Source organism: Catharus ustulatus, chromosome 1, assembly GCF_009819885.2.
Source record: "Catharus ustulatus isolate bCatUst1 chromosome 1, bCatUst1.pri.v2, whole genome shotgun sequence".
In the NCBI taxonomy this organism is placed as follows: Eukaryota; Metazoa; Chordata; class Aves; order Passeriformes; family Turdidae; genus Catharus; species Catharus ustulatus.
This window is the reverse complement of record NC_046221.1, coordinates 74,029,548-74,054,730: the sequence shown is the minus strand read 5'-3', so window position 1 is coordinate 74,054,730 and position 25,183 is coordinate 74,029,548. Positions and strand designations below refer to the sequence as shown.

General features: G+C 38.1%; 1 protein-coding gene across 3 annotated transcripts in view; it reads left to right on the top strand.

Annotated features, from left to right (window-relative positions):
- The window catches only part of RELCH (RAB11 binding and LisH domain, coiled-coil and HEAT repeat containing), an 81,280-nt gene that overhangs the window by 28,956 nt on the left and 27,141 nt on the right, over positions 1 to 25,183 (top strand). For all 3 annotated transcript variants that reach the window (XM_033059221.2, XM_033059227.1, XM_033059213.1), the window contains 7 exons: positions 619 to 924; positions 5,264 to 5,339; positions 5,726 to 5,821; positions 16,494 to 16,606; positions 20,243 to 20,333; positions 24,011 to 24,082; positions 24,864 to 25,004. In XM_033059221.2, coding sequence (XP_032915112.1) covers positions 619 to 924; positions 5,264 to 5,339; positions 5,726 to 5,821; positions 16,494 to 16,606; positions 20,243 to 20,333; positions 24,011 to 24,082; positions 24,864 to 25,004 — 895 coding nt within the window. The remainder of the gene's footprint in view (positions 1 to 618; positions 925 to 5,263; positions 5,340 to 5,725; positions 5,822 to 16,493; positions 16,607 to 20,242; positions 20,334 to 24,010; positions 24,083 to 24,863; positions 25,005 to 25,183) is intronic.

Here is a 25,183-nt window from a genome sequence, read left to right as displayed (position 1 = left end):
CATCTGATGTCAACACGATTTTTCTTTCTAAAGAACAAGAGTGTAGGCATGGCATATCTTTAATAACAACAACAAACAAGATACTTCAAAGTTTGGTCAAAACATATCATTCAATAAGCCATAAGATATTCCTCTTAAGAGGTATACTAATTCAGCGTATGGGAAAGTGCATTAATTTTAAGTGGCTTTATTGAGTTGCATAGTTACCATTTCAAAGCCAGATAGGATAGTACATATTGATTCACCACTCTAGTACTTTTTTTTTGCATCCTAGATAGAGTTCTGTCTCGTGACAATTTGTGTCTCAGTACTCAGTTTTGGGCAGAAGGAGATAAAACTGTTGTTACTCACTGGTTTCATTGATTCACTCAGAGTGCAACATTTTTCTTACTACTAATTATTTAGTAAAGGGCTCAATGAAACTAGTGCTTATTTGAACAGCTTGTGTGATGAAAGTTATTTTTGTTATAGGATTTCTTAAACATATGTGAGTTGAAGTGTACCTCTTGATTATGTTGAGCTCTTCAGTATGTTGTCTTTATTTCATACTACAGTGGTGTGATTTGAACAGCATTTGAATGAGAGCTACAAAAGGCATTTCATATTTTGCTTTTTCAGTGAAATAGATATTCTCAAGAATGAAAACTTTGCTGTGTCATCAGTTTATGGTGTAGCTCCCCATCCTTTAAAACAAGTGCCTCTCACAGTCTCAGAGGACAATGGACGGTACTTGGATATCAAGAGCTCTGAGAATGACAATAAACATGGAAACATCGAGGAAACAAGCCTTGCTTTATCAGCTGAAGTGGATTCAAGGACTTCTAAAGATGATATGCTAAATTCTGTGCCCTCTAAAGAGACAGAGAAACTGTCCTCATGTGCTTCATCATCTAAAGCTGCAGTCCATTTTGATAAACCTAATAGGTTAGTGATAAGTTGTAAGCTACATGCTATTATTAAAAATTCTTGTAGAATGAGTAGGTATTTTTCTAACAGTGAAATTCTGCCAAATGAGTAAACCATTTGTGTTTTGAAGGCAAATAAAAGATTTAATATACATCTAGGGTGCAGTGCTGATATTTTTATATTGTTCCTAATCTCTTTGGGAAGAGTAGATATGACAAACCTAGAGTTTCAGTATCAAGTTTCAGAAAGTCTTTTCACTTTCTGCTTGTTTCTAAAACCAGCCCTGTTGTTGCAACAAAAAATAGGTATTATCAGGATAGTGAATAGGAAGACAAGACAGTTCTGTTCTCTTAAGTTTTCATTTCATAATTCTCTTCTACTTGAAGAGTTGTTGGGAAAATTTTTTACTGTTTCTCTGTAAATGTGTATAACTCTCCTAGAGAACAGTACTATTTTCCATTTACTTATTTTGTAATTATCAGAAAGGTATCAATTGGCATACTGCTTTTTTGAGTTTTGATTTTGCAGCAAGTCTTCACTGGGTAGCTATGATTCTTTTCTCTAAAGTAGGGTATTTGTTTTGTGTTACTACTTGGAGATTGAGTTTGTGCTTAGAAGTGTTCTTGAGAAAACCGTTTCAACCTGTACAAGTGTTTTTATAGTGAAGAGGAGAAATGACTTGTTCCTTAAGTCATCAGGAGTAACACAGACCACAGACATAATGAGGATACATACAACTTGGAATTGTTACCACTGTGGACAAAGATATGCAAGTAGCTCACTTTATGATCTTACTGTTGCAGTTCTTAGGGAAGCAGGCAGCCATCCTGCTTTGTCTTCTGTCAGTTCCCTTAGCAAGCTTTTGCTGGTGTTGATACTGTAATTAGTTTCTAGAATTATCTTTCCATCTGAAAATACCAAGTAGAAATCTGTGAGACACTTTGTGCAGATGGAAAAATAAATGTAAACTTGTAGTGGGGGGAGAAAAGGAACACCTAAAAAAAAGGAGTTGCGAACCCTGCTCATAATTACCTTTTCTTGCAAACTCTAATAATCCTACTTCTTCTGGACTTACTGTATTCCTTGCACTAACTTCTAGGTTCAAGGCTACTTTCTCAGTGATATCAGAACTTTTAGAATTGGACAGGAGGAGAGATGTCTGATTTCTGAATATAATACTTTGCAGTCTCATAACAAATTTTTTCTCTCTTAGTTGATTATACTAGTGTTTAACAGGAAAGTAGAACAGCTTAGATGTTTATGGGAAATGGTCAATGGTTTGGTTTAAGTTTTCCACATTTTTTTCTTTTCAAGTTTCTTTCAAATCCTAGCTGAAAACCTAGACTATGCAGTAATCAAAACTTAGAACTATTGTGCATTGATTGCTATGTACTTGTGTACCTACTTTGATTGGACTTGTTGCAAGTTTCTTTTTGCTCAGATTAATGGTGAGTGCTGGGTGGCATTAACTGCATGAATATTAGGTTGACTGTTTGGGAATAGTGAGGGTGTATATCAAAATGGGATTAAGTCACTGAGTGAGGAATGAACTGTGTATTTCCAGTGGAATTTATGACAGTAGTCTAGAAGAACAGCATTTGTTCTGCCACTCACAGCTGTTTTAACTGTAACTGCACATAGATTTATTTGAAAAGTAGTTCAGTGAAGCTGTGAATTGCGTTAAATTCACAAGTCCCCTCAAATGCAGTTCACAGCAGAAATAAGTAATGCATGTGTAATATGTACCTATTTTTGTACTCCTCTTTGGGCTTAATATGTCAGCAAAGGGTCAAACGAAAGCGTATTTGATACAGGGTTTTATAGACTGGTATCTAGTACTAAATTTTCTTCCTGGATTATACCCTAGGTTAGTTATAATACAGTATTTTTTTTTAAACTAAGAAAATAGTTTATTTGTGGAATGTTTTGAGATCTGCAGGACAAGTAGCACAATGAAAATGCTGGGTCTTTATTGATTTCAATCCTGGGTTATTTGTGGAAGACAATTACTATAATTTATTCAGAATGTACTAAGACGGGTTAAAAACTAAGACTCTATCCTAAAAGGCAGGATCATTACTACTTCATCTATAGAGTGTTTTCTTGGCATAAATCTTGCCCAGATGGGAAGAGAGAAGAGGAAGTGAGCCAGCTTTGTGTGCCTGCACTCAGAGCAGCTGTGCATGTCTGCTGGTAAATGAGGACATGGCCATCGTTGGAAAAATGCCTCACTTAACAGACTGCAGTGCAAAGCACTTGCTGTGGTTTAAATACGCTGCACCACATGTGTTTATTCAACTAATTTAAGATGTGTGGTAATTTGCACCAAATACAAGGTGTTTTCTATATATAGCAGTCCTGGCTTTTTGAGCGAATTTACTTGTTAGTCCAAGAGTTCTATAGAATAGAAGAGTAGTGCTTGAGCTTTTTATTCATTGTACTTTCTTCTGTTTGGATGTCTTCACTACTGGCATCTGTTGGCCCTTGAAGAGACTTGCCACTGACTTGTGTGCCAGAAGCCTTGGTCTTTGATTGGTTTTGTCCGGCATAGCCATCAAGAATTTTGTTAGACCTCATTAAGGAGAAGCTTTCTGGACTTGAAGTATAGCCAGCAATTGTAACAGGATCCACGCTACCCAGACCTTGCTGTTATTTAACCCAGAGGGAAATTCAGTGACGTATTATCATACTTACTTTTCACTCTCTGCTAAGTGGGAATGGAACTTTGCCCTTACGTGGGATTTTAATTAGAATTCCAAGTGGGAAATGATCTAATTTTCTGTAGAATGGATGCCAAGTTGAAGGACAGCCTGGGCAAAGGGCTGACCAATGCCTCGCCTCTGTGCTCATGTTAAGCTGTTGCTTTGCAGCGCTTGCTCATGTTCTCCCAGTGTAAAAAAACTCTACAGTCTTGAGTAGAGCCTGTCAATCTGTCAGTCAAGAATATTTTACAGCATAAGGACTAACATATTGTGAAACAGGTCCTTTGCAACTAGCTACCATTTAAGTAGTTTAGTAACTTTTTTTAAGTGAACCTTGCACAAAACCAAGCTGAATAGAATTGAAACAAACTTCCTTCATTAAAATTTAGAATATACTTTAAAAATCTATATCATTAAGAAAAAAATTAATTTTTAGTAATAAATAAAAATTCTTACTATAATTTTCTGAATAGTGAGAAGAGGGAACTGGTATATTTATTGATATCCTCTTGGATTAATTTAAGTAATTATAAGTAGGAGCTTTGATTCTTAATGGGCTTTCTCAGTTAGAAAAGGGTGAATGATGGTGTATTTACTGTAAGAAATATAATGTTTCAAGCTATTAGATAAAATGTGTGTCCATGCACATAATTGTGTGTTGGATTTTGTGTGTGCCTATCTATTTTTGATGGTTCAAAGGTGTTAGCTTTGAACTGTTTCCATATAAGAAACAGGAATTGCCTTCTCTTTGTGTCATTAGAGGACATCAAACAGCAGATGATGGTAATGGGTGCGATGCTTTCTGTGCATGTTTTGGAAGACAAATGTTGTCTTTCTTTTTAAATATAGTGGATGAATCAGTGCTACATTAGCATCTAAGTACAGCCCTCAGATAAGGCAGAGGAAGTTGTCATTACTGGGAAAAAGAGGGTGCTGCTGCTTGCCTGTTTAATGTAGTGGTCAGTAATTGTTTTGTGAGAACATTGCTGCAAAATTGCCCTCTTCAGACATGGCTGTTTTGAAGATTTTATCAGGATTTGATATGGATGCTTAAGGCTTTGAGTAGTTCGGCTGCAGTGGCTGGTGCTGGATGTGGCCATGAGGCAGTGCTTGCGCAGATGCAGTTTAGAGAGCAGTTCAAGACTGATTTTCAGGTTCTGGCAGTGTTTGCATCCAAAGCTAGATCCCAAAGTGGTAGTTGAGCAAACTCTATTTAAGCCTGAAGCTCAAAACTTGACTGACTACTTAAATGCTTTTATGCAATTTGCACAATCAGAGCATTAGGCAAAAATACTGTTTTGTGTGATTTCTGTGCCCGCCCCACCCCGTTTGCATAATTGTATGCTTCCTCTTGTATTGCCTAAGCTTCCTTTTCTTCATGCTTTCGTCCTATTTTTGTCTGTGCAGCAATTTGAAAGATGTTATATTTTCTAAAACTAGAAGTAACTTCTTAATTAGGACACTTAGGTTTTTTCCTTCCTGCATCTAAACACCCCAAAAGTCAAAGACAATTTTAAAACTTCTGTTGTATGAATCACTTAATCATGCTTTCTAGGTGCCATTTTACCTAACTGATTAAACCAGAGTTAAGGGACTTGTTTTATCACCTTTGATTTATGAATTCTTCCCCCTCTCCCTTTTTGATGATATTTCAGGAAATTGTCACCAGCTTTCCATCAAGCACTACTGTCTTTCTGTCGGATGTCAGCAGACAGCCGTTTGGGATCAGAGGTATATTTCCAGTTGACATAAACTGAAAGATCCTTCATTTTGCATGGCAACAATAATTAAACGAGCAATAATTGCTTTGAAACAAGACATAGATGGAGAGATTAATCTATGTGCATGAAAGTTAAGCAATAAAGATATGCTTTCAGATTTTATGCTTAATATGAAACCTAGTGATAGAGGTGTAATCACTGGGAACTTTTGAGTCTCTACAAGTAGATTCATGCTTTTGAAATTACTGACACATCAAAAACTTCCAGCTTAATGTGTGGGAGTAAATACTTTTCTGGTAAGTGATCAGCCTGCTGCAATTTTTTTTACTCCTTTCAAATGGTATTTTTCTGTTCCTATGCTTCTAAAAAAAGCAAACAAGCAACTTGGTTTTCTAGGTATCTCGGATTGCAGACAGTGAGAAAAGTGTCATGTTAATGTTGGGACGCTGCTTGCCTCATATAGTTCCTAATGTGCTGCTTGCAAAGCGAGAGGTGAGGAACCCTGAAATTTTACATTTTATTTTTATCATGGTACCTTGTTGTTCATTTTGAAAATGTTGTGTCTAATTTCATTAAAGTCTATTACTTGCAATCATGTTCTTACTTTTGTGCATGCATCTCTGCTCCTAGAAAATGGTTTTACACCTCTGTCAGGTGAGTTCAGTAAACCTGCATGGTATCCTAATATTTCTTCCTCTGCTTAAGGCACCCATTAGCATTCAGCAAGACTGTTACTGTAGGTCCATCTGTTTGTGGTAGCACAAATGTTTTTGTTAGGGAAGACCATATCAATGTGCATTGTAAAGAACAGGGGGCTATGAGTTCAAACATTGTTTGGTTTATTTGGTCTGTCAATTTAAATAAGAAATAATGGTCAGGTTCTTTTGCAGCACCATGTACTTCAACAAAAATCATTTTCAACAAACAAGTTATTTTAATGTCTTTTATTGGAAGCTCCATGTATCAATACAAAATACCCCTTCATAAGGAAATGAGCAATCTTGCTTATATGTTTTCCTTAACTTTAAAATGAGAATGACTAAAAATTATGAACATGTAATGTTTATTTTGAATGTAAATGAAGGTGATGGTTTGCAGAATCATTCCTGCTATATAGCATACAAAAGGAAGGAAAAAAAATGTGACTGGTTTTGTTTTGCTTTCTGTAAATATTGTACATTACCAAATATGTAAAAAAAAAACCCCTAAAACGGAAGACATATCTAACTAAAATTCAGTGTCCTCATAGTTGACACTGAAATAAAGGGTTTGAAGTAGCATATCTCATTGACCAAGTTTTAGTCCTTGTTAACAGGACCTACAGTATGGTAGATTTAGTTGTGTGTTTTGCATAAATTCATTTTAAGGCTTTGAAAATTCCTGAAGAAATTTGTACTGATCCTATAATCTAAAATTTTATACCACACAAGTAATTATAAGCAGTTGACACAGTGAACTTTAGATATGTGCTGTGTTTTGAAAATTTATAAAAGGCTTTTTGAGGGGGTGGGGGTGTTAACTGGGTGTTCTGGAAATGCTTCTGTCTTTCACAATAATTCTGTGAATGTTCCTGGATCAGTGCTTAATTTCTGATTTCTTATTTATTCCTTTCCTTCCTTCTGCTTGGCAGGATGTGGTATTTTGGCTTCTTTTCACAGCTTTTAGCATAATCTGTGTAATGTGTTGAATATTTTTGTGACCTTTAAGTCTGTTCTTTACTTAGATTGCTTTACAGTGAAAGTTACATTTGATTACATGTATTTTAGCCTTAAATTATCTCTTTCAGTTTAATTGAAAAATCCACAAATGGCAATTGAGTAATTTGATTACACGGGATGCCTAATGTTTCAAGAATTGAAATTTGCTTTAAAAATACCTTCTTTTTGGCAGTTACCTGCCACCTTTTGCTATAGTGATTTTACTGTGCTTTCTGATCTAGTAATGGAACTTGAAGGAAAAGTTGGATAGACCATCTGTCAGTATTTATCTTAATCAAATTGTGAAAAGCTAAGCTAAGAACTAGGCTGTCTTCAACAATGTGTATCTTTGAGTCTTGTCCAAAAACAACCTTATAATGAGATTTTTGCACAGACAAGTGATGTAAAAAGATATACCTAAAAATCAGTAAATTGAGGAGGATGTGTAACAGGTTCATATCACAATGCAAAGTGATCACCACTCTGTTCTGAAACAAGAATGGTAGTATTTAAGGTCTTACAATATTAATATGTTAAGATGAGAGTTAAGTATAATCTTTTGATGACTGCCTGAACTGTCTTTATTCTTTAAGCATCTGTCATGTTGAAATTGGTTGCAAAATCTTAAGCTGAAAATTTCAGAGAAACTGAGTCTGCAGAGGTTAACAATCTCTCAGTAGTTGTTGTCCTTTAGCAGAGATTCAGAAAACATTTTTGTTATGCTTTTAAGCATTTTAAGGTCAATAGCAGCCTGCCTGATCCAGTAGTAAGTGTTCTTGCAAATATTGTATTTGATATTTCTGAAATTATTTAGTTTTGTGTATTGGTGCAGCTTTAATTGTTCTTCAATGTCTGTAATTTAGGTTCCAATGGAAGCTAACAAAGAAGACAAGACACAGTATTGAGTAGGATGGCTGAGAGGATAATTTTAGTTGTTTCAAAAAAAAAGAGTAGTTCAGCTGTGTAAAATCAATAATGCATCATACAGGAAAATTGCCTCAAAGCAATTCGTAGTCATCAAAAGTCATGTAAGAACATATAAATTTAATTTTGTTTTCATCTCAAGCATCTAGGTTATCTTAACTCCCTGAAAACATGTATGTCAATATTTAGATTTGCATATGAATGCACTCACAAATAAAGGAGATGTTGCAATCTCAGTACAGTAATTTCACGATTACAAGCCGCACTGATCATAAGCCGCATTTCCGGGTGTCGGCAACATTTTGTTCTTTGTCCACATATAAGCCGCTCTGTCGTTTGCAGCGAGGACCCGCGTGCAACAAGGTTGCCAAATAGTAAAAGAATCGTGGGATGGTGGGGTTTACTGGCACGGCCTGCTCGGGGCTGCCAACGGGGCCAGGTGGCCCAGCGTGGCACTGCTGCTCAGCGGGGCCGTTCAGGGACGGTCACCATTGCCGCCGGGCTCGCTCGCCCCGGCCCGGCCCGGCGCTGCCCAGTGGCAGCAGGCGGGGACAGAGCCTGCCTGCTCCTGCAGCAGCAGGTGGGGGCTGGAGCCCTCCGCCCCAGGCCATGGGGCTGGCAGGGAGGGCGCCCCTGCCTCCCCCCCAAGCTGCGGGGATGGCAGCACGGAGCCCCCCCGCCTCTGCCCCAGGCCGCGGGGCCAGCAGGAGGGAGCGCCTGCCTCCCCCCCGCACTGCCTACTTGGAGCCCACCTCCACCCGCCGCGCAACAGAGTAACCAATTTGTAATAATCGCGCAATTCCAGGTTTTACTGGCAGGTGCTTGGCTCGGCACCTTGGCTGCACTTCCAGGGTTGGAAATTTCAGAAAATTTTTCACGTATTAGCTGCTCCTGAGTGTAAGCCTCATTTCTGGGGTGGGAGCAAAATTTTAGTCAAAATGGTGTGGCTTATAATCGTGAAATTACTGTAAGTGGAATGACCAGCAACAAAATGCAAAATACCAATTCTTAAAAAAAATAAAAAAGCCAGGTTTTGGATGCAGTCTGTGATAATACTAATTGCAGATTAGCAGTTTGGGTTCACAAAAATTGATCTACGTTGGAATCTGCCTTCTCAATTGTAATTTTACCACTTAAAATACATTGACAATCAAAAAATCGCAAAAGTAAAAATTGGCAAGCTTTTATTTGTTACTAGATGTACCATAGAAAAATTCATTTGGCTAAAATGTAATTAGAGAGAAGCCATTTTTAAAAATCTTTGTAATAATTAATTGTGGAGAGCTAGGGTGGTACAGTAGGGTATCTTCCCCGATGACATGCAGCTGTACTGATTGCCAAAGAAGAAACATCTGTGCCCAACCACTCAGTCTTGAGGATATAAAGGAGTAGGTCAGTTTTCCACCATACAGGTGCTTGAAGACGCAGTGAGATCAGAAGGCTGCTGGTTGTGCTGAGAGGAGCCAAGGGACATGTGGTTGTGTAAGGGACAGTTAAGATAATGTTGTATGAGGGATAGTTCGGGGTTTGGCAGCCGGGACAGGGAAAGCTTGGGGTAGACGGCCATGCAAAAAAATAGAAGGAACCACAGTCATGGAAACTGCTTATGGGTAAAGCAATCAGTACAAGCTGCTAATACGAGAAGGGAGTTAGAGTGAACAGAGAGGTCTATAAGATAAGGAGACAGAGTTGTACAGAACTATCAGAGAGGCTTATGAGAAAGAGAGACAGTGTTGTATAAGAAAAAGGTCAGTAGAAGAAAATGAGTCAAGTTCAGAGTAAGGACTGAAGATGAAATTTTGTTAAGACTTGTAAGAAATGCAAATGAAAGGTCTGATGGTGTTGGCAGCCCTATCCATCTTGCTTTAGCTGTGACAACTAATCAGTGCAATACTCATTTTTCACACTTTCTTAGATGTCAAAGTCCATGTTCTTTTGGTCAGAAAACAACAGTAACTTTGTTTCTATGTACAACTTCCATATACTCTCAAGTATATAGTCCTTTAACGGAGTTTGGCCCAGAGTAAATTTTTTGCTTAATATCTTATTACAGTAATTTCACGATTACAAGCCGCACTGACTATAAGCCGCATCACCGGGTGTTGGCAAACATTTCGTTCTTTGTCCATACACAAGCCGCACCCACTTATAAGCTGCTCTGTCGTTTGCAGCGAGGACCCACGTGCAACAAAGTTGCCAAATAGTAACAGAATCACGGGATGGCAGGGTTTACTGGCTCGGCTCGGGCTGTGAGGGCTTGGGGCTGCCGATGGGGCCAGGTGGCCCAGCTCAGCGCTGCCGCTCGGCGGGGCCGCTCGGGGCCGGCTGCCACTGGGCTTGCTCGCCCCAGCCCAGTGCTGCGTGGCGGTGGCAGGGGGGCAAGAAGCCTGCCAGCACCCGCAGCGGTGGTGGGAGGCGGGGATGGAGCCCACTGGCACCCATGGCGGCGGTGGCAGGAGGGGACGGGTGCCCCCTGCCTTCCCCCGAGCTGCGGGGCCAGCAGGAGGGAGCTCCCCCGCCTCTCCCCTGGGCTGCGCTGCCTGAAGGAGGGAGCTCCCCCGCCTTCCCCACCCCCCACACTGCCTGCACGGAGCCTGGCTCCACCTGCGGCACAACAGAGTAACCAATGTGTAACAGTCGGGTAAAGTTGGGTTTTATTGGCAGGTTGCTCAACTCGGCCCCTCGGTTTGCGCTTCCAGGGTTGCAAATGTCAGAAAATTATTCACATGTTAGCCGCTCCTGAGTGTAAGCCGCATTTCTGGTGTGGGAGCAAAATTTTGGTCAAAACGGTGCGGCTTGTAATAATGAAATTACTGTACTCTTGTTCTTAATCAACACTTTTATTTAATTATTTATGTCTTTGATCTCGTAGAGTATTCCAGTGTCAGCCTTTAACTTTTGTATTATGCAGACTTGGCAAAATCATGGTAGTTGTGGTACTGAATATGCACCACTAAATAGTTATACTGAGAAACTGTTAATTAGAGAGGGTTCAAGATATTAAGAGTAGAGTTTTGCTTTTGTTTGTCAAGCTGAAGCAAAGATAATGTTAAATCTTCAGGCTCTGCATTGATGTCATTCTCAACTCCGCTAAATCTCCACTGTAGATTGAAAGCAATCAAACAGATGTGCGGTAACTGCACATAAATATCACCTAGGCACTTTAATTCTCTGGTGTGTCTCTTAAAACACAGTGGAGTTGAGTATCTTACTATAAATTTTCATCTCACTCTTATGCTTTAAAAGCCATAAAATATTTGCTTTGCTAAAGAAATAGAAGACTGAGTCAGGCTGTGGTCAACACTACCCCTGTTTTTTAGAAACTTAATCTATAGGAGTCTACTGTAATCAAAGTTTTACAGAGTAACAAAGTATTGTAATTGTTCATTTAGATTTCTTTATTCTCCCCTATAATGTGACATTACAGTGGTCATCTAGAAGATATTGATAGCTGACCATTTGCATGCCCAGCAACTCAGGTTTATGTACCTTTATCTGTATCCAACCAGAATGAAGTCTGCTTGACACAACCCCTCAAAACAACCAATTAAGTTTACTGCTAAGACCTGTTTGCTGGTCCTTCTCTGGTATCCATGAAGTGTTGGTTTTGGCTTGCAGGGCTGTTTTGTTTGGGGGGGTGAGGGTGCTCCAGAAACATGAGATACAGTCATTTTTAAAGTCCTTTAGTTCCCTTCTTGTTATGGGGGCCTAGTGCAGTTTCCGTAGAGTAAAATAGCTCAGTCTCATAGAGTATCCTTTTCGTCTCTAGTCTGAAAGCTGATGTCTTTCAACACTTTATCTATAAAGCCTCCATAATTCATGGATGCATAGAGTTGAATTTGATGTTTATTATTGAATTGCCAGTTTTTGTTGTATCACAAATTTTTGTGTGTGTGTTTTCAAATAAACAGTAGATACAGACAAAGAAATACAAAGTTTTTTCACACCCACACCCTACCATTGATTCTTATGTAAAAGCATCTCTTTAGGATCTCTGAGAGGATTATTTTGGATCCTGGAATAATAGTCTCACCCCATGAGAGGTAATTAGAGCTGTGATTTTTATGATATTAGTAAGATTAGTAGCACAAAGTTTTGAGTCATGCGCTAATCGTATGATTAATTTTTTTTTCATTTTAAAACTAAAAGGATGAATTTGAAACTTCAAATACTTTCTTGCCTAAGACAGTCCCTGTCAGTGTTTTGTTGGTACCTGCAGCTGTTTCATTTGCTGACAATAAGATAATTTTATTTTATTTACTTTTTGTCAGAGGCTAAGTTACAGAATAATTTTAACATAGCATTGGCTCACAATATAAGCATTGACTATTAAAGAAGATTACAAGGCACAAAATCGATTGTGTCATCCTGGCTTATATACTGTCTCCAAATTAATATTTGGAGTAATAAAAAATATTATTTGAACCTACTGAAGTAACCAGTCTTGGCACTTAACACTAGTTAAGTTTATTCTTTGAGATAATTATTTTGCTTATGAACACTCCAACAAGAAGGCAGTAATTAGTGAGTGCAACTAAGATCCAGAAGACTTGGAATGTTTAGCAAAACATTGTTATATGTTGGAAACAACACTGACAGAAAACTCCTTGCTACCTTCTAAGATGCTCACTATATGATGCACTTTAAAATAACCCCAAGTTTAGTGTTTTGTTGTAATACTTTTAATATGTAGGAGGAACTGTCTTGTGTATAGTTTAGGTGATGCTAATTACTATTAAAAAGCTATGTTCTTTCAACCATAATGAAGATGAAGCTCCTCCCTATGTCCATGTAGATGTTGCCTTTATCGATAACTCAAATAGTGAGTCCCTTTCAAAGATAATGGAGAAAGTTGTTATAAGTTAGAAAGAAGTTGTCTGAAGATACTATAGTGAGAAAAATGTGAGGTTTTCTCTGGAGAGACCTACATGAAGAGTTACACAGAAGTAAAGCAGAGGGAACATGGGCTGTTTGAGTTCTCCTGTGCAGTGTGTTAGGTCAGCCTCAGAGCATTGTCTGTCAGTCACCTGTATGAGCTTCTCTCACCAGTAAAACCAAAGTAACTTCTTTCTCTCCATTCTGCATCCGGGTAGCTCACATGTATAAACTGCCTCAGATTTGAACTTAGCTTTTCAATACTACAGGTGAGACTTATGACACATAATGTTTTATTTCATCAAGCTGCAAGTGTGGACAGTGTTACAATGGCAGTCTGCTTGGAATCTGATGGAAAAACTGTATCAAAGCTCTGGAAGTCACTGTTCTTGCTATGGTCATGAGAGTCACTTCTGTTGACTAGCACTGATACGAGCTATCAAAACTCATGTTCTGAACTCAAAGGCAAAAGAGAAAACAAGGACTTGGGGATGAACAGGATGTTTAGGAAGGATCCCAAATTAAATAGAGGGAGAGTTGGGTTTTTTCCAAACAAGCATAAGTTCTTGCTTTATGACTGTCAGCGTAAGTGGTATTCCTTCCCAAGGAATGCAGAGTGTTTCAAATAGCACTGGAAGTCCACTCCTTGATTAATGATAATTATATAGAGTCTCCATAACCATCTTGTGAAATTTTCTCTAGAATCTAAACAAATACTAATCTTGCCATGTCTTATTGGAAAATTACTACTTTCTATAGCTTCTCTGCTGGTTTCAAGAACAAACAATCTGAGATTTGTAAAACAAAGCTACATCAAAGTCATGACCCTTAGCAACAGGATAAAACAAGCTCAAACCTACCTGTAGGTTGGTTTTTGTTTTTAATGCACCTGAATGTCCTGAGAAGAATCTGCCCCTTATGAGTCTTTGGGAGGCTTCACTTGACCTGTTTTGTCCCTCTGTAGAGCAGTTTTGTTCTTCTGGTCCCACAGTCCCTTTTTCTTGCAGTTTTACCTTCCTGTCCCTGAGGGCTATAGGGAACACAGAAAACACTGTTCAAGACTTCTCACTGTTTCTCCGCTCCCCTTAATAGAAGGAACTGTAGAAGCCCTGATGCAGCGATGCAGAGAACACTCTCTTCTCCCATAGTATGCATGAGAGAATGTGACCAATGGACAAGAAAATACAGCTAATTCCGTCAGCTATAATAACCAGCTTTCTGCAAGGTAAAGAACCAGCCTTGTATCTGCCCCATGTCAATGGTGTTAGGTTACTCATTAGCCTTTCAGACACAAGGCAATAGTTTCTAGGTGAATATTCTCAGGTGTTCTCTTTTCATGCAGACTCAGCTGAAAAAAGACACTGTTAGCTTCCTTAAATTCTATAAGAAGCTTTTAAAAACCCCACCTCGTGGTAGTGTTTTAAAATCTAGCAGTAGTTCTGAGGAAGCAGTTGAGATTTTGGAGTAGATACACAAATATACTAAGAAAGTGAAATCAGTGTGTTGGTTTCAACAGATGAAACAAAAATCCCATAAATATTCCACTTAACGGTGTATATTCTTTGTAAAGTTTTTCATAGGAATATTTAAGAAGACATGCAAGACCAGATGAATAATTGGAATTTAGGATAGATTTCAGAAAGCTGGATTTCACTAAAGTAACGTATTTATTTAGCTGTAGGTTTTTAAATCAGCTTTATTCTTTAATTAGCTTTATTCAGGTAGTAATTTTGTTCTGTATCTACAAATTGCAGATTTCCTATTTAAAATATTTTAATTTAATGTATAAGTAGTGGTATTTAGAGTGGTGTTGAGGCAGGCATTACTTTAGTAATATTCTTTCAAGTGTTTTTGAAGTAAAGCCGTCTTTGCAGGAGAGAAAATTCTATGCGGTACAAAAAAAAAGTTAAATAGGTTAAACCCCCTGACTTCTCAGCACTTTAAATGGGCAAAAATCTTAACCAAAAATAATGCAAATATGCTAATTCTAGAGGGAAAGAAGCTCTCAGCTGAAGTTACTTAGTTCTTCATGCAATTTAATTTGTGAAGTTTCTTTAATGCAGGTCTTCATATTCTTTTGTGTTGTGCTACACTTGTTTAAAAACAACTCCCTGTTACTCTTTAAAGTATTTAAAAACTGAAAATGTTCAAATTATTAAAATTTAGTTTTCATTTTTCCTTCTCTCCTTTTAGATTTTTTTTAAAGTTATAAGTAGGATATTTCCATGTTGTCTCCTGTCATAAATTCCCTAAGCTGTATCATAATTGAGTTAAATATTGCCAATATACCTTCCGGAATCACAGTATGTTAAAAGGCAGTTTAGGTTTTGTTTTGGTCATCTTTGGCTATAGAAAATAGTGTATCAAGTAGAATTCTTGTAAAGCTTGTCAGGAATTGACCAGCTTAGCTACTACTCTAACATGGAGTCTTGTTTTATGTTTAATATAAATATTGCTCCTGCTGTCTGGGGAAAATACAGATTAAGCAGTGAGGATGTTGTCAGTGGTGCTTCCACAGGTCCACAAGAACATCATGATTAGGTTTCCAAATATCTGCAAGAAGGATTTCGTACCTCCCTGCAAAGTCATTCTAAACAACCACAGATTTTTCCAGCTTTTGTATAATCTCTCCTACTAACATTAGATGTGTTTTCCACTGTCACCTGCTTATTTGCCACAATTTAATCATTTGAAAAAAGTCTTTCTGCTGAAAATAGCTCCAAAGTACACAGCAGGTGTACAAGATAATCTCCAGATTACTTGCCCATGTTTTTTTCCAGACACTGAAGTTATTCTTGTTCTTTTTTTACTGACTTCCCAGTGTGATGTTTCTGCCACTAAGATATTAAATCACCTAAAAACTGTCTGGCTTCCAAATTCAGTTGGAGTAAAAGCTCACATCAACAAGGTCAAGGAAAGGGACTTCCAGACAATGTTTTAGAAACATTTGTTTCTTCTGGGAATGAATACCATGAGCTTTGTAGGCATATTTAGAAAGGAAGAAGTCTTCACTATGAAGATCCTTATATTTTCTCTCTGTGTTTTGCATGGTATTTTCTTTGTAATTTGTTCCTTTAAGGGATTTCAATTGCTCCAAAAAGAAAGTTCAGCTTCAGAGATGCTTTTGTATGGAAAAAAAAAATCATAGAACCTTTACAAAAATCTGATAACTGTCAGTCAACACAAGATCTGTCTGCAGTCACCTTTACCAATGTATGTGTCTCAATGTTTATTTTTTCAAACTTGTGCACAAAACTATGTGGATGCTTAACTGGAAATTTTCATCTTTAACTCCGTGGCATTTTTTCAAAGGAGCTTTATTCCACAGTTGTCTGTAGAGCTTCAGTAGGTGAAAACAATGGTAACCATGATTTTCCTCTAATTCTGGTTACAGGTTACCTGCACATGTTAACTGTAATCTTTGCAGAGCTTTTCATTTTATGTGCTGATTCTCCCCTGATTTTTCCTAGCAGGAAATAATTCTAACTTTTGTAGACCTTCACTTTCCTCAGGTCATTTAATAAGACATCATGACTCCAAAGTATCTTTTCTAACTGTTTTGGTGTTATGTGATGTTAGATTTATTATCTTAGTTTTTTTGCCGTTAATGAATGTATGCCTAAAGCCATTTTACTTTGTTTGGTTTTCTCCTACCAACAACTTTTTAGGAATTGATCCCACTCATACTGTGTACAGCCTGCCTCCATCCTGAACCCAAAGAGAGAGATCAGCTTCTGCACATACTGTTCAATTTGATCAAACGACCAGACGATGAGCAAAGGTGTGTTTGCGCTTGTGTGGTATGGGACAAGCAGGAACTTTTTTCTCTGTCCGAGCAGCAGAATGAATAGAAATTACGTATTATTGGGTGGTATTAAACAAGTTCTGTTTAAGCTGGTATTTTGCTTATGTAATGCTGACAAATTTATGCCAAGTTCAGGACTTTCCATTTCCATGCCTATACTTCCTAGTTACTGAAGTGTAAGAATGTGCTTGTAAGCTACAGTGTAACATTTCAGTTCCTTTTTCCATTTAAAGATGAGCTTAAACAGTTTTGTTAAAATAATCTTTAATATGATAATTCTTAGCATTGGTTGACGTAGAAATCAAAACAGCTTTTTTTTTTTTTTTTTTTTTTTTTTAAACCAGTGTTAGTGATCTTACATGTATGTTCAGACAACCACCACATATCCTTTGCGGAAAATAGTGATCTTTCTAGGTATGGCTCATTACTATGCTAGCAATAAAAAATTCGGAAGAATGTAGCAGTGATCTAGGTCTGACAAGGGTGAAGAACTTTGTTTCATTTTGGTTAAGCATCTGAAGCAAATTACACCTTTTGTTCTACAAGTTTAATTCTTCCCTAGTGCTCAGGAAATCTGACTTTGTACTGATCTTGATGAGAATATCCTTAAGGTTGAAAGACAGTACCAAAGCTGGTATGTTTCCTTCTCTAAACTGTGGAACAACTTTTCGTGTTTGATCTGTAGCTCTTCCATTATTTTCATCAAGGATGCTTTGGAAAGCATCTGTATTTATTGTTGCTTTAGGCTGTCTTCAGACAAAATAGGCTTTATGAAATAGGTGGAAAGCATTTCTTTTGGAGACTCTCCAAAACTCAAGTGTTCAAGCATCTTTCTAAACCGTTCCCATGGTAAAATTTGGAGATTAGGTGTAATTGAATGCCATGGCTTTGGAGACAAAAAGAATGCTTAAATAAACAAAAGCACTTTTAGCATAGTCACACCATGTAGATAGAAATTACAAAAATAGGCAGTTCTGATTCCACTTCAGAGTACATTAGAAATCTGCTTCTGAAATGTTTTGAGTGTCCCATGTGAATTGAGAAGCTAAAATAATTTGAGGTTGAAGGGGAAGGAAGTTACATGTCACTTGGAGTCTCCAGTAGGCTTTTCATATCCCCCTATGGGTGCATTTGGTGTGTCCTTTCCAGCAGTTAAGAAAGAAGAAAAAACTTTTTTCCTTGAATTTGTTCAATTTTTGTTGTGAAATAGAGATTTATATATAAAAATAACTTGTTTTCATAAGGAACCTGGGAAAATAGTCTGCCATAAACTCTAGGACAAAGCAGGCATATACATAATACACATTTGCACACATAGGAATACTAATTGCTTTTAAAGATGCCACTTTTATCCTCCTGGCTTAGTTCATTAACAGCCCATTTAATATGTAAAAATGCCTGTCAAATTCTCTTCTGCAAAGGAACAAAAATGTGTTCACATGTCCTCCTTTTTTTTCTCCCTACTTTTTACCTTGATCAAAGGCGTCGTTCTCTGAATGTGATAGAGAGGTAAAAAACCCAAATACACAACACAAAACAAGATCTTTCTCTTATTGTTGGCCTAAAGAATGCTGGGATTAAAAAAAACCCTTTTTGATTGGATCTTTCTCCTAAAAACTTCTTAAAGTGAATGAGTCTTTCTTTGATGGAGTATGTTCTCTAAGGGGATAAAAGGTAACCCGCAGAATCTCTGCCTCCTCTCCCTTTCAACCTTAAGGGGATGTTAATTGGTACAAAAAATACTTAGGAGTCTAGACATGACACTAAAACAATAACAAGTTAATTCTGACTTACATTTCACAGAGTAAAAATAATAAACTCTGAGTAGTGTCTGAATCTCACTGAGGAGGTGATAAAATTGAGTCTCACGTTGTCATTTGAAAGTGGGTATTTAAGAGTTCATGTAGGCACTAAAGGTCAATAGAATTGGTGAATTGCATGCCAAGTTGGTATTATTCCAATCCTATCTACAGGAAAACAGAAGTAAAAACATCTTAGCAAGATAGACACTCATGAAATAAAATAGCACAAATGACAGTTTAATACAATCTTACTGAAATTTTAAATAAACCTTTGTGCCTATGAAATTGATGGAACAATGGCAATTTCTTGCAAACTTTAATGAAAGGTAAAAAGTATAATAACATGAACACAAATAAGAGGTCATCATAGATACTACTGGTTGACTACTTGATTTCAGTTTTAGTGGGCTTTAGAAGATTTGTCACAAGAGTGAAGTCCACTATTTTGTGAGCGATAACTGTAAACTTGCATATTAGAATGTTGCAAAACTATGTCATAAATAAGCTACTTGCTCTGAAGAAATTTCATTAAATATCACAAAAGCTTCTAAAGAAAATAATTTCACTTTGGTAAAATACTGATGGTATGATAGTATTAGGTAATTTAGATCCTTTTACTGCATTGTAGTATTCCGGACTAAGAATTAAATGAGAGATTTAGTCAGAGACTCTCAATCTCAGATTTTAGAAAATCAGAAATCCCCTGATCAGAGATTCTCAGACTGATTTATGGAGTTAAGGATCTGCAAGATTTTAGAAAAGGTATTTTGAATATAAAACAAGGTAAAACCATAGAATAGTTTGGGTTGGAAGGGATGCTTGAAGGTCATGTAGGCAAATCCCCACCCTGCAATGAGCATGGATATTTGTGGCTTTCAATTTATGATTTAGTCTTAAAGTCAGCGTGGATAGTGTGAAATCTTGACTGCAGACAACTACCTATTGCATATCAGCATGTGCTTTTCCTAACTCAAAGTATATACAGTAATTTCACGACCATAAGGCACACTGGACTAGAAGGCGCACCCCCCAGGAGTCGGCAAATTTTGCAACTTTGTAGATCGTATAAGGCACACCGGACTACAAGGCGCACTATTTTTTTGCAGTGAGGAGCCGCGCAGTGCGCAACAGAGTAACAAATTACTGGCAGGTGCTCAATTTGCAAACATTTTTTAAAGATCGGTGTGGCCTTTAAATGCAGCCCCAGGCGCCCTCCCCGTGCAGCGGGTCCCGGCGCTCCTGCCTGCCCCCGGCGCCGTCTGGCACAGCTCCTGGCTCCCACCACGCAGCCACACTGCATCCCGGCTTCCACCCAGCCAGCGGCGGCAGCGCTTCTCCCCGCTTTGCTGTGGCGGCAGCCGCGCCACTTCTCTCCACTTCCCCAGGGCTGCACTGCTTGTCGCCGCTTTTCTGCGGCGGCAGCAGCACCTGCGCCACCTCTTGCCGCTTTTCTGCCCGGCTTCTCGTTCCTCCCGCGCCTGGAGTGGCATCGCCCGGCTTCTTGTTCCGCCTGGGCCGGGGCCGGCGGCAGCTCCCTCCCTCCCCACACGTCTCTTGTCGGCTGCAGCCGCCCACCCCCGCTCACGACTCGGTGCTCCCGCGGCATCGCCACCCATTGCGGCTCGCATTTCCGGTTTGGCAAATTTTGCAACTTTGTCCATCATATAAGGCGCACCGGACTATAAGGCGCACTTCCAGGTTCAGGGGGAAAATTTAGTCAAAAGGGTGCGCCTTATAGTCGTGAAATTACTGTGTGTTATATATTCTAAAACCTTATAAACAGGTTAAAGCTTCAAATTTTTATTTTCAGGCAGATGATACTGACTGGGTGTGTGGCGTTTGCCCGACATGTTGGACCAACCCGTGTAGAAGCTGAACTTTTACCCCAGTGTTGGGAGCAGGTAACTGATTATTGTTTGCTTTATGCTCCAAAATTAGTTAAAATTTCTTAAATTTGAGTTTTATTTGTTCAAGGAGGAGGTTTTAGGTTAGGTTTTCAAAAAGATATTGGGCTGTTCTTTGTTCTTATCATATATATTTTTATCTAACGTTAAAAACACCTCAGAAGCAGAAAGCTTATTAAAGACTGGAGATTTTAGCTACATGCTTGTACATGAATTAACTTGTTATGTTGAAGTGTAGATAAGCACATGTTCATCATCAGTGTTAGGTAACATTTGCTAGGTAGATACAGTTACAATTTTTAGTGTACCTTCCAACCTGTTGGAAATCCATTTTCATTCAAAGATTTTATTTGATTTTTTTTTTAATGTTGTATTAAATCCCTGGGGCAGTGTCCACGCTTCAGCTAGTTTAAATTCTTAAACAGAAAATCAGAAACCAAAGTACTCGCAATCAAGTTTCTCATAGGTGGGCACCTGTGAGATGAGCCTGAAGCTTGTCACTTGTGGAATCACAGGGATCTGTTTCACAGATCCTCCAAATTAATAGAAATAAACCAAACTGAAATGTTTTTACTGTTTCATCTGAATCATAGAAACAGGACAACATGAGTTCAGGTGAAAATGTGTTGTATTTTCCTACCATTGTGAAGGAAAGGGAGTTCATCATTGCTTGAAAAGACAATGAATAACTAAGCCATGATGGAATGAGAATGCCTGCTTTGATGGCAGAGTGTTTCTGGTCTGCTAGTTTTCTACTGTTCCTTGCATAGCACAGTAATCTGTGTTTCACAATGAAGTCTGAGCTTTAATAGCCTTAATGCTTTCTGACAGTAGAAGTACGAATTATATGCAGCATTTGTGCTTCTTGTGAATGACTGATGTATCTGTTGATTAAGTGAAGGTCTCATGACAGCAGTAGTTTGAAAGGAGCCATACAAAGAATTCTGTATTTTTGCCTAATTTTGTAAGCAACATTTTCTTTTCTTAGTCCTTGTGAAATTTAAGCTGTGCTTAAAAAAAATCTCTTACCTCAGTAAGAGCACGTTTTTCTCATCCACTTCTTGGTAATTGCTGATGCAAAAGAGAAGCAAGTCCAAATGTACAAGTACAGCATATCAGACTGCCAAGTCATATGTCATAGTGTACCTACTTAATGCAGTTTGCCAGACTTTGCAGTACTGGTACCAGGTCATTATTTTCTCCAAGTAAATACCAGCTGAATCTTATTGTCACAAGTCTTAAGTTTGTAAAAGGAACCTTTAGTACAGACATGATTTTCTGTTTTTTGCAGTGGATATGTAAATCATGAAGAAGATTCATGCTCTTGGTCTCCAACCAAAATCTGTTTACACATGCAAAGGACTGGGCTTTCAGGAAGTTCATCCTTTTTGTTAATACCTTATGGCACTCACAGTTATCAGACTAGTCTTTGTAAACTCTCTACCTGCTGTTTTTGCAGGTCGAATTTGATAACTGACTCGTTTTAGTTGAAGGCTCTGTGAATGCTAAAGTGGTCACTCAAAGCTAGTGACCAGTTATTGGCTTCCAAAACTGGAATACTGCTTACTAAAAGGAAAATAAATTGTAATAAACATTGTAGCTACATTTCATTTCCAAGGGCTACTCATCTTCTGTGAACACAAACTTGACAGAAATTTGAGTCTCTTTTTCCTCCGGTGTGTCTTTGCAATATCAGGGATGATATTTATATTGCCATGCAGACCACCTAAACCAGCTGAAACTAGTCATTGCTGTTTCCCTTATGGTAGGCAGAGCTCCAGAAGATGTGTATCTCTTGCCAGTGAGGAATTTGCATTTGAAAAGATCACTCAGAAGTCATAGATTTTACGGAATAATAAAACAGTTAAGATTGGAAGGGACCCTAAAAGACAATCTAGCTCCAAGCCCTGGGCAACCTGGCCTTGAACACTTCCTGGTATGGGGCATCCACAGCCTCTCCAGGCAACTTGTTCCAGTGTCTCATCACTTTCACAGCCTAGTGGGTTTTAAAGCAGCCTCTTACATTGTTCATAATATTTTTCATCTATGAAATCTCCATACTTCCAAAAATTATTACAGGTGCTCTACTGATGAATGAACACAAAATAATGATAGACGTATTCAAAGAATAGTCGCCCATGCTTGAGAATGCAGTTTAGTCCTGAAGCTTACAATTTGTTCATTTAAGTCTCTTTGAAATCATATTTTCCACACTTGTTTCTTGAGAGATTTCTTGGTAATTTCCTACCAGAACAGTCAGTCAGGCATTTTTGTTGAGTGTGCTGAGCCAGTCATCTCAGAAAATTGTCAGGTTGATTGTGTTGTTTTTAATATGTAAATGCATGCTGGCTATTTCCAGCCACCTTCTTGTCCTTTGGATGTTTGAAAATGCTTTGTAAGGCTGATTGCTCCAACACCTTCCCAGGAGTTGGTGTGAGGAAGACTGGCCTGTGTTTTACTCCATCTTGCCCTTTCTGAGGGTAGCAGTGACATTTGCTTTCTTCCAGTCCTCAGGAACATCCCCCATTGCCACATTTTGTTAATTGTCAAGAGTGTTCTTGGAATGACATGAGCCAGATCCCTGAGCACTCCTGGGTGCATCCCCATCAGGGCCCACAGACAAGTGTATGTCCAATTTCTTCTAATGTTTTCTGGCCTGCTAGTTTTCTGCCAAAGGTCTTCCTTATGCCGGAGTTTGGTATGGATTTTAGCAACCTCCGACTATTTAAGGCTAGTCTTTCAAGATAAAGACAAAGGCAGTGAGTACTTTGGTCTTTTTTCACAGTGAGATGGCTGCCTCACCAAGGCTATACACTGCATAGCAAGAAAGAAACAGTTGCACCAAATGCTGCATTTCCTATTTTATCTGACAGCATCAAAAAATTCACACTTCACTCTCAGCATTTTACCATAGACTTTTTAAAATTCACTAAGTATATTGAAACACTTCATTGTTTCATTGTACAAGCATCACACAGGCTGCTAAATCGGGCTCCACCAGAATGCAAATTTGATTCTGAAGTATCAATATTAAATATTAAATTGGTAAATTGGCAGAATTCTCAAGCAACTTTTTGAGTAGAAAGGGGAAATAAAACAGGATCAAGAGGTTCTTGGTAGTATGAATTGTTTTTAGAGGTGTGACATTTATGCTGGACTTGAGAGCAGAATTTTAATAGCATGCAAATGTATTTAGGCTTCTACCAGTGTCTTCTTTTGACTCTGCTCAGCAGGACCTGGGCAGCTCTGCTACACTGCTTGGCTCAGAGCACTAGAGGGCACTTGTGTAGCTCTTGGAGGAACAGTGCTCCTGAAAGGCTTCAGAAGACAAAGTATTTCATGTCATGCCAGTTCAGGAGTTACACAGATTCTTGAGAGTACAGCAGCCCATACACTACTTTCCTTTTTACTGGGTATATGTACATGCTTGTCACATATATATGTGCTTCTCTGACTCTTTTCCTACTATAAATTCTGTCTTGTAGGACAGTTGCCTCACCTTTATGCTTTAGTGCAAGAATTTGAGGCTGCTTAGTATCCAGGTGCAACTTCCATGAACTCAGTCAGTGTTTATTAAAGAGGTGCAGACACATCTCTCCATTGCTGTTCATTCTAACCACATTTTGAATGCTGGTTACTGCAAAGCAAATAGTCCATCTGTTTCTCTTTACCAGATCAACCACAAATACCCAGAGCGACGGCTACTGGTAGCAGAATCCTGTGGAGCTCTAGCACCTTATCTTCCAGTAAGTATTAATAGACTCCAAATACCTGCTAGGGAAAGCAAATTAAAAATCTGATGCATAATGCAAGCATCCTTTATCATTTTAAACATTACCAAGTATGTATGTTATGCATAGACAGTCACATTGTCTTCTACTCTATATCACACATGAGATTCACTAAGTCATTTGAAGAAGGAGATAGTTTGTTATGAAGAAATACAGGTTAATCTAGCTATAAAATGTTTCTGAAAACAATATGAATACTCATTTCAGTAAAAATGCAGTAAAGATAATTAGGACCAATTAAGGTAAGAGTCTGTGGAAAAAGAATTGGCACACAAGTGTAGCATTCTTCAGGCACTGTGGAATGTTACATCAAGAGTGCTGCCAGTTACAAGAAGCAGTGAAATTATGTCAGTGGTAAACTAGAATTTGAAGCTTCAGAATCTGAAGGGCGGGGGGAGGGAACCTAAATCAAAACAAAGTTTTTCCAATTTAGCAATGCAGGGATTAGTTTTAAGTTTAGGCCTATAGTAGTTTTACTCCTGTTAGTTATTTCTGGTTCCATGTGAATGAAAGGACCTTAGGCAAAAGTCTCTCTAATGAAACCACTGACATTTTATATTCATTCATCTTCTGCTGTGAAAACTGAATATATAATATTCATAAAGGAGTTTATGGTTGGAGGAAGGGATTTTCTTAGTGAACTGTAATAGAAGTGGAAGTTTTTTATACTAGTTGATACAAACCCACATTACTTGTTTCACTGGATTTAACAAATATGTTTCTCATTTACAAACAGAAAGAAATCCGTAGTTCATTAGTACTTTCCATGCTGCAACAAATGCTAATGGAAGACAAGGCAGATCTGGTACGAGAAGCTGTGATCAAAAGCCTTGGCATCATTATGGGCTATATTGATGATCCTGATAAATATCAACAGGTATAATTTGGTTTGGGTTTTGTATGTATAAAATGCTTTATGTAGATATTTCATGAATAATTAAGGGAGTTGTATATATGTGTGTGTATATATATATATATGTTTAAAGTCCTGTATTTTTATTAATTCTTTCCAGATATTTTAAAAAATATATTATTTATATGTATGTTGATTTCACT